This window comes from Hyposmocoma kahamanoa, unplaced genomic scaffold, assembly GCF_003589595.1.
Source record: "Hyposmocoma kahamanoa isolate Upper Pololo Valley unplaced genomic scaffold, ASM358959v1 263, whole genome shotgun sequence".
Lineage (NCBI taxonomy): Eukaryota > Metazoa > Arthropoda > Insecta > Lepidoptera > Cosmopterigidae > Hyposmocoma > Hyposmocoma kahamanoa.
Genome location: NW_020653766.1, coordinates 778,004 through 788,453, shown reverse-complemented (window position 1 = coordinate 788,453; position 10,450 = coordinate 778,004). Strand labels below are relative to the sequence as shown.

Sequence of the window (10,450 nt, the reverse complement as noted above, 5' to 3'; positions counted from 1 at the left end):
AGAGAGAGAGAGAGAGAGAGAGAGAGAGAGAGAGAGAGAGAGAGAGAAGTACATTGGAACTGGTTTAAAACATTTCAAATTGCCAAATAACATGGTACAGATAAACTAGTACATACGGACTCAATCTGCTTTCGTACCAAATACTGTTGTTATCAAACGTAAATACTTGTAAACTTAGTCTTACATTACACATACTCACACATCATCGCCTAGATTGCATATAACTTACCAAACGTGTAATACTTTTCCACGCAAAAAACTTTTGCCCACAAACACATTACAGAAACTATTACTTAAAACAGGACCTGTTACAAGCGAAAAGATGCGTGTATATGAAAGACTACCTATAACGAACTAACATTAATAATAATAATCACGGTTATGACAGAAATACAAGACATCGTTTAGTTATTACTATTTGGTCATACAAAAGGTCCCATTGCTATTTTGGCAAAACAGGGTCGACGGCAGCAAGCACCATCTACATTTAAAAAACCTAATTGATTAAGTTACTCAGGGATGAGTGGTCGTTGTGATATTGGGTCACACGCTTACGAATACGCTTCGAGCATACTAGATGGGGTTGACACGCTACATAAATAAATAAATTTATTATTAAAAATGGAAGTAAATTAATTTGCTACTACGCGAACCCAGTGAACGTTAAATCGTGTAAAATAGCTGCGCTTGTGTTAAATATTTTTTTCATGCAGTTGATTATCCCACCCTCCCTCTGCATAAAATTAATAACACAAGGGCAACTACAGTCACAAACCATCACCAAAAATATACCCAACCCGTGTTTCGCCTCTCCATGAGGCATCGGCAGGGGTTGTTGACTGCTCGACACTCGGCCGAAGAGTTCACTGGGTTCGCGGAGTAGCAAATTAATTTCCTTGCAATTTTTTTAACATGGACTTCAGCAAAGTAACGCCTGAACCTATTAATTTATTTATTTAATCCAAAATTTATGATTACTAACGTCAAAACTGGAACTACTCGTAATCTGATTATATGAACTATTTGCTTTTGGAGTTCCGTTACTCAAAATTAGATAGCACGATATCTAACACTTCTTATGGGAATTTACTTAAAACTAGAAATCCTAAACACCAATGAGAGGTTTGACGCAAGATTTTGTTCTACGGAACATAACGTGAACATAAATATGGCATGTAGCCATAGTGGACGCCCACTTCACACTTCTTCTAGTTTATTTGTTCCATTGTCGTTACTCTTCTCCGACCTTGTCTTAAAATATAACGGATATAATGGTGTTCATAGTGTTCATACCGATGAAACAGTGACATTCAAAAAGTCGAGTATCGCTTGCAGCTCGTTTCTAGTATCTTCGACCAAATTTTCATAGAACACGACGTGCATTGGGCCGTGGTATTTGGTAAGCCACTCCGTGTACAATGCTGTCCATGCTATAATGAAACAATTGACTACGCGTGACCAATTGCCGCCGAATCTGAAAAAATGATTAACATGCAAATGGAAATAACTAAAGGTTTCTTTTGTCTGTAACCGTTTTCAAAACTTCCTCCTTTGATATTTCTCAAACCACTTTATTTTTGCATTCGCCTCCAGCACGTCCAGATTTCAAATGACATGAACAATTACTCAGAAAAACAAGAAGAGATTAGACTCCTTGTTTTTGTCTCGCATCCATACAGTGCCGTATTCCAGACTTAGGTTTTGAAAGATCTTTTGAATACAATAGACAACAGAAACATTTGCACATTCGTTACGTATTGACAAATTTGTGAGAATGATAACTGGGGGGAAGATAGAAGGGAAGAGGAAGAGCAAGAATGGCGTATAGGGAGCAAATAAAGGACAAGATCAAAGTGAGCAGCCATAAAGAGGTCAATGAACTGGCTATGAACCGTGAGGAATGGAGGAGGCTACACAGACATGAGCCTGGATAGGATGATTAAAATAATATGGTTTTAATGTTGTGATTTCATTATCGTATCATAAAATATAATACGTATAGTACTTACTCTCCGAAGATTGAAGGTGGCGCAACAATATCATGAATATTATGCATATTATGGAATATTACGTCTTCAGTTACATTTTCTTTTAATTTTAAATGTAATCCATACATTACATTAAAGGCAGCCTGCGGTAAATAATAAAGTTTTAGACATAGGAGCGCTTTTTTTGTTTAAAGCGTGGAACTAATTTATATATGAGGAGTGAATTGGAAATTACGTGGAATTTTTGATTTTCTAAAAATAATTTTTATTTTACTTATTGCAATGTTGCCCCCTTTAAAGTGTTTTCCCTCAGATACAATTAATATATTTGTGTGAACGCTATATCCAATCCTGGAAGTATTTCTCGATAACCGTCTTTGTCTCATCAATATTAAAAAAGCGTCATCCTTTTATTGTTTTTCCAGTTTTGAAAATAGGAAGCAACTACAGGGAGGTATGTGTGGTGAAAGTAGCAGCAGAGGCTTCATAACAGTATCGTTTCTGATCTGGAAAAAATTTGGGACAATGGTTGTTTTTGTTGTTTTTTCAAACCCAAAATATCCGTAAAAATTGTTTCGCTAGAGCTAAATGGCATTCCAAGCTCATCAGGTCTCCTCTAACCTTTCTAATAGTGATTGCCCCTAACTATTTTCTTTACATTTTTGGTGTTATAATCGGTTGTTCATGTGCTAGGACATCCAGGAAGACGAGCCTTCTGTCATTGTCTTAACTACCCTGTTTAAAATGTTTGTACCATTTCTAAATTTATTCACTGAACATTCCCCCAATGCAACATTTAACATTTTTAATGTGATGCTGTACTTTAATTCATTTCTAAGGCAGAATTTTAGGCCAATTCTTTATTCCATTGTTATTACAAATATAAAACGATGACTGGTTAATCACATGTAACCATTTCGATTGCCAGCAACAAAGTAAATTAATATATGTGCTCTTGCCATCGTATGTTAGGGACATGTGCACAAATACAATATAGCAAAAAAATTGTGACGAATGTATTTATACAGTTCAAGATCAAAAAATCCGCTTATTTTTTTATTACGCCTCGAGTCTACCCGTTTATTACTTACCCGACTTGCTATAAAACTTTCATAGGTTGTTTTGCCTACGCCTGCTAAAGTTTCAAAATCAGAACCATTTTAAAATATAAGGTGCCAGTTGCTTTAAAAAAATGTGTCTACAGTCGATAAGCTGGTTCTTCTGCAGACGCACTTTCAAAAAATAGTTTTTGGAAAATCTTTCAGTAGCATTGCAAAGCATTCAGAGTTTAGCTAGCTGACTGTCTTCATGCGTATCCATGCCTCTAAGGTGTAGAAGACCTTTTAAAGGAAACCTGTATGTTGAAGAAAGGGGGCTTTAGAGACTGCTGTCATGTTTGATGGACTATATCCTAAACTTCATAAACCAAGCAGTGATACCAGTATAGAATCTTTTGGATTCCGAATGAGCAGTACGACGGAGTCGAATTGGACCAAGTTTGAGGTGAAATCCATAGGCCCATGGCTCTTCACAAGCAGCACGGAACCATCTTTGCGGGATTCACCCGGGAACCCTTGCATTAGTAGAGATTCATCCTTGTACACTGACCCTGTTATTATACCTGGAGAATGGTTATATTAGTTAGATCTTTTTTATGATGACCAAACAGCTGAAATAAAATTTAAACATTTTTATGACATTTCTAAATGTTTAGCATATTTTTTTTAAAGTCACGGAACAAAATTATGCTAATAATATAATCCTGCTAGGTTATTAGGATTGTATGTACAAATAACCCGGTACATTTGTATACTGTGACGTTTTCTAAAATGTATAAAAATAAGAAAAATAATAGACAAATTTAAGCTGACTTGATCTGTAACTCAGTGAGAGAGGTAGATCCCGAACGATCATGTACAGCTTTGTGCGTAGATATTTAAATGCATCGTCAATTAGACGTCGTTGTAGTTAAACTATATGAGCTAACCTGGTAGGGTGATTGATGACTGCTAGAACTTAACGAGTATTATATTGCCACTTTAGACATTGCAACAACGGCAAATTAACACCAAGATACAGCAGCAGGTTAAATTAAAATGGCTTTATTGCCTGTACTGAAGGGTGTATGAAGGTCGCTATCTACTTTGTCTACCTCAAATACGCAGTAGTACTTGCAAGTGATTCTTAGTGAAATAAGGTTTCGTGAATCACTCTTTCGCAGTTCATTAACGTTGTTGCCACGGCTGTATAACTTAAGCAAAAATATTGCATTTGCTTTTTCATAAAATTGCTGATACAGGGTATGTGAACAGTGAGTATAGAGTACAATGTACAGTTATACATAGTTTCTTTGTGTTATTTGATCTTTGTATCAATAATAATTATAAACGGGTAGAGTATTTTCACAAAAAATATACGAATATCTTGTTAGTAAAAACTATTATGATATTCAATCATTAAAATATTTCCTGAGTCGTATATAGTATTTAGTTTGATAGATGGATCGATGGATGATGGTATCTTGGACAGCTTTTGTGAAAAAAATGGAAATATATTTTACGCATTGCTTGTATTGTATCATGTATATGGTATAGAAATAACAGGTTCCTTCACGATCACGTAGAAAAACGCAATATTTTACGTATTGCCTGTGCTGAACCTCAGATCACCTAATAGTTACTACGTAATACATACACTCTTATACAAAATCGAAAATATCTACGCTATAATAGCCTACTAAATCTGACTAATGTAAATAACATTGCCCGCGGTGTGCATTCAAGCGGAACCGAATGTTCATAAATGAGTCTTGTATGAGCGCTTGCGTCGACGTCGGCGCACTCAGTGGTAGGCACTTATCGTGTAACCTTGAGCGAGTGACGGAGCCCTGGCTAGACTACGTAGGTATATGGAATTAGTTTTGATGTATTCGGTGGTTTTCACGAATGGTTTAAAGACACCGCTATAGTTTAATAGTAGAATAATAAACTCGAATAAATGCACTTTGTGTTTACCAGTAGCTTGTTGCAAAAGGTATCGAAGCCAAGTGTTGCCACTTCCAGGCCCCGAGATCAAACACACTGGATTACGAGGTTCTGATATGTTTCTTAGCTCCTTACACCATTCGACTGTTGGAATATCTTGCAGTGGCAACCTGAAGTACCTTTCATCTAGACTTGTAATAAAAACGTATGATGTGAATAACATAGACATGAGCAATACAGATGCGATGATTTGACGGGGTTTTGTCCTTTGCTTTGATATTACAAAATGTTTAATTGAACTGATTATAAAAGGAAGCAACATTTTATTGAATTGCCTTAATTATATTTAAAAATTGTAAGTTATATGACTAGTAACTGATAATAAAAATTAGAAAAATACAGTAGAAAATGAAGATGTAAACAAACATCAAAACAAATCTTTTTTTTTCGAGTTTTCACCCATTTATTTAGGTAGGCAAAAGTTTTACCGTACAGCCTCTTCATGAAATGCCAAGTATTTGGAAAAAACATTATGTTAAGAAGACTGCATGCTTTGTCGTTTATGTATCCTAGCAACTACATATTTTCCTAACATCTCTGTCAATTGTGTACCTTTCGTAATAAATACTTTAAAAAATATCGTTTGCAATATAGATTCACGTTATTACGTTAATATGGTAGCAAAGCGTTAAAGACCCTTATAAAGAAAGGAATGTCGGGAGTTCACCCTTGATAATTAAGTAGCAAAAATGGACAAATCGTTTTTGAAGTGACCGAAATGCAAGTTGGTCTGCTCGACGATAGGAATTGGACGACATGGACGTACAAATTAATTATAGCTCAGAGAGGATTAGGGGACTAGATATTGTGGAAGGTAATGTTAGCAGACCTATATTAGCATCGAATGCTACCTCAAATGAGAGAGCTGATTACGAGAAGCAACTGCAGACCTATCAAAAGGGAGACTGTATAGCGTTGCTAGTAATAACTACAAATCTGTCAGATGGTAACCTTCAGGAAGCTATGCGATATTCTAATTCTAGAGAGGTATGGTTAGAACTGCACCGCTTGTATGATGGAATGTCAGAAGATCGAGCTTATGACCTCTGCTTGGAATTCTTTGGCTATAAGAAATTAACTTAAGGTGACATAGTTAACCACTTGTCAAAAATAAAGAATATGTGGTTTTCGCTAACGCAAGAATTACTAAAGTCAAAACAAGGTGATTTATCAGAAACGTTCCTCATTTGTAAAATTTTGGACACACTGCCTGAAGAACTGCCAGTTCGCATTTAAATCCAGCTGGTTGTTAATGTCATAGTCTAATCGAACAATAGATAACAAGCCAACTGCTCACGAGAAAGCACTATCTTCTAAGAATGAAGACAATATGGAAGCTCTTTACGTGTAAGGAACAAAGTCTAAACTAAAGAAGAATAAGAAACCATGTAATAAAAGAGATAAAGAAAAATGTCAGTATTGCGGTGAGATCGACCCTAGAGTCAAAGGATGCTCTAAGTGGATTACCGATAGACGTCCGCCCAAACAGAAACCATCAAGTTCTAAGGGTGATCCACGCACGAACGTAAACATGAGTCATGGCTTTTGACAACAAAAGTTCAAACGTAGATTATGATAATTGGTTTGTTGACAACGGAGCTACGAGCCATGTTACTTATAGGCGTGATCTTTTTGAAACATTTGAAGATTTTGAAGGTACATACGCGGTAACAACTGCGAATGAGAGACAGTTCAAGCAATTGGTAAAGGCAAATTGTCGGTACTGACCGACGTTGCAAACAACAAGCAAGTAATTACCCTAAATGATATCGAGTTCTTAGGTTTTCGCGATTATTACACATAGGAAATGACACTATTTTTCCGGATTTAAATCGCGTATATTTGTTTTTTCAAACAAACCGACGTTTCGGGCCCTTTACAGGTCCCATGGTCACGGTTGACTGAGGTGGTACAGTCTTCAACCAGTTATGTCTAATATTGATGCAAACCCTATTTTTTCACTATAGTTACAATGGTTATTAATTATATACCTAATTTTTAATTTTACAAAGTACGTAGAATGCTAAGGGAACATAATGTATCCATTGAATATGCAGAATAATTAGAACACTGCCTAACATCAGGCTATCTATTGTGGAATAATGAATTCTACCTACAAATTGACGGTATAGCGATGGGCTCCCCGGTGTCTACCGTTGTTGCCGATATTTTCATGGAAGACTTCGAGGAGCGAGTTTTACCCGTGGCCCCAGCTAGGCCGAAGATTTTCAAACGGTACGTTGAGGATACTTTCACAATATTACCTAAAGATAGCATACTTTCTTTCTTGGACCATCTTAATTCTTTTAGTAAAGAAAGTTTTGGAAAGAGAGTTAGGAATAAAGTTGAAGCAGGACAGTGCGTTATGTGAAGGTTGTATATATGGAAAGTCACACAAAATGAAATTTGGAACTAGAAGAAAAGCTACTGAAGTCGGAGAGCTCATACATGCAGATGTTTGTGGCCCCTTCAGATTTTAGATTTCCGAATTTAGGTATTTTGTTCTCTTTAAGGATATATTTTCGAAATTTCGTTATGTGCACCTGATGAGACAAAAATCAGAAGTAAGCCAGAAGTTGAAACTGATGTTAGCTGAAATAAAAGCAACAGGACACAAAGTACAGGAGTTACTGTCTGATAACAGTGGAGAGTTTGATAATCAGACCATAAAGAAAATACTGGAAGACAATGGTATTCGTCAAAGAATGACAATATATACGCCGCAATAAAACGGTTCTGTATAAAGAGAAAACAGAATCATTGTCGAAGCTGCGAGAGCTATGATGCATGCGAAAGACTTGCCCCAAGGGCTTTGGACAGAGTTAGTCAACGCTGCAATTTATATTCTTAACAGGACGGGTTCAACAATAATGGATAAAAGTCCATATCGTCGCCTTACTTTCTCAAACTCATATCTTAAAGCACAAAGTTACTGAAACGCAAAACATGGATTGCATATACAAATTTTGCAGGCTGATTTCACATCACATTTCCTTCATATTCACACACTGGCTTTTACCTATTCTTAAATTAATGCATCCAAATTGACCCCCTTGATAAGAAATTTAAAATACTCAGAAAGTTTTACCACCTCCAGAATAATCGGGCCGCCTCCTGGAAGGAATTAGAGTTGTCCTGAGTATACCTACAAACTTGAAATAGTAAAAATAATAATAATAAAATAATAAAAACCTCGAAGTGAATTATTTTAATAAAAGAATATCGATAATATTATGTACGCTTTCAAGAACAACACTATCCCAAAATAAGCGTTAACAACAATCATCAAAATATACAAACAAACAGGCAATCTGAAGAAACCAAAGCAAAATTTGGCAAAATTTATGAATAAACTACATAAATATGTCTAATTACATGAGATATTTCGGCTTTTCTGTGATTTATAGTCAGAAAAATAACACGTGACTGTATAATGTTACATTCGGTCGATCTTCGCTTTTTCAAATGCCACATCCCGTAATGCTGCAGCAACGAATTCTCATTAATACTTAATTGTTGTCACTGTCAATACTTTTGTCCATTTTATTACAATAGATGCGAATAATTCAATAAAATACTTGGAAAAACATTTGTTTTCACATTTGATGTACTTCCCTTTGACAACCGTAACATGTACCTCATGTACTGCGAAATGGACATAGTTGGCATTTAAGATGACGTTACGTATTTTCGATTCCCGTGTTTGACACAGACCAATGTAATGCTATCTCTTTTGGCTTAAGACGGCACGCAATAGTTAAACAAAGACAATAACATGTTTTTTTTTCCGATATCGAAATGCATCATGTACATATAACGTCTGATTTATATATCTCAACATAAGATTTCCTTTAGTTTCCATAGTCTAAGACCTTTTGTAATAAATACTTTATAACACATCATTTGCAATATTTTATACACGTTATTAAGTTAATAACTATAACCCTTTTTTTTCCATCCTCTAAGACTATAACCATGAACTTTAAAACCATAGACGATTTTGAGGAGCTTCTAATTGTTGTTTATCTGTCTAGATTTCAGTGTTAACCATAGAGGATAGAAAAAAATATAGGAAGTGACAAGTTACAAGTAAAGGAAATCTACTTTACATTAGGATTATTAGTACCTACATTGCTTATAGGATGGAAAAACATTGCATACTAAATCTATGCGTATTACGGACGGTAAATAAGATATCACTAAGGAGGGCCTATTAAAAGCCCGAAGCCTAAGGCTGAGGACTATAAAAAACTCGAGTTTTGTTTCTTTTATCGTCTGTTTTCATCGTTTATTACTTGTACATGAATACTCAACTCAATATTTGCAAACGGCGGTTCTTTTTTCATCAACAGATGGTCAGCTAGCTATTGTTCTATAGATATTACAACTCGAACAAAAATGGTGCTTAGCCATGATAGATTGTAAAAAAATTGCTAAATTTTGTACAGGAAACAATTAAAATCAATTCTTACTATTAAATATATAGGTAGTATGTGGCTGACTTGCAATTAAATTTCTGTTTAGATAACATTTTAAACGAATGTTTAAATTTTGAACCTAAGTAACCTCCTTGCCTGAACCTGACCTATGTAAGGAAGAATGTCGTGCTACAAATTAAAAGAAAAGTCATTACCGCTCATGGCTGTGATGGCAAAAAAATCCCGAGGGATTTATTTGGGGCACTAAAGTGATGAGAAACAAAATAAAGGCTTCATGCTTTAACATCCGCCCCTGTGTTTGATGCCCGCAAGTTACAGTGACGTTTTGACAAAACCGCAACCATTTTTTGTTGTCAGACTATGATGTTTTTCTGAGTGAATGCTATAGCGATGAGCTGAAATGCATTAATAAACTCATTCTCATTTGCAAGTATTGTTAGCGCCCTGTTACACGAGATAAAGTTATGTACATTAACGGCGAATATGCGTTTGTTTATGTCAGTATGCGTGCGTTTTGTGTGATTTAGAGCGTTAAGATTCTGTGGTTTGTGTTTGTAAAGTTCTGAAATTTTCTGATATTAGAAATGTTTGCAGTCACGTGTTTTGTTTGAAGTCTTCAACAGCGAGAAAATTCTACATAACAGCAAACAAATTTTTACGGAAAAGAGAAAAGTCATTTTGCTGACAAACTTTAGCTGAGTAAGTATTTTGAAAAGTAGTACTATTTGTAGGTAGTTAAAATTGTCTGGTGCAATACAATAAAATGTTGGTTTTTCGGTTACCGCCACTGCAATGTTTGTAAACATTATTACTTTGAAAATTCTATTTGCACGAAATTAGAATTCAATTTTCCACCGCACTGAAACATGTTCAACGGTTTTCTCTTTCGGTCACTGCAATACAATTCCATTTCTTCTAGATATTTTCTTTACCTTTCCGGGCAAAGCACAAGCTGGTGTAGTATAAGCCTCTGGCAAGG

The 10,450-nt window shown here is 35.5% G+C and overlaps 1 protein-coding gene across 1 annotated transcript in view; it reads right to left on the bottom strand.

Annotated features, from left to right (window-relative positions):
* The window catches only part of LOC113228978 (WSCD family member AAEL009094-like), a 6,117-nt gene extending 890 nt beyond the window's left edge, over positions 1-5,227 (bottom strand). Inside the window, exons 1-4 of the mRNA XM_026462442.1 lie at positions 5,003-5,227; positions 3,428-3,609; positions 2,010-2,131; positions 1,294-1,474 (exon numbers count right to left, since the gene is read on the bottom strand). Of these exons, the coding sequence (XP_026318227.1) occupies positions 1,294-1,474; positions 2,010-2,131; positions 3,428-3,609; positions 5,003-5,201 (684 nt within the window). The 5' untranslated portion in view covers positions 5,202-5,227. The remainder of the gene's footprint in view (positions 1-1,293; positions 1,475-2,009; positions 2,132-3,427; positions 3,610-5,002) is intronic.
* Between the last annotated feature and the right edge of the window lie 5,223 nt (positions 5,228-10,450).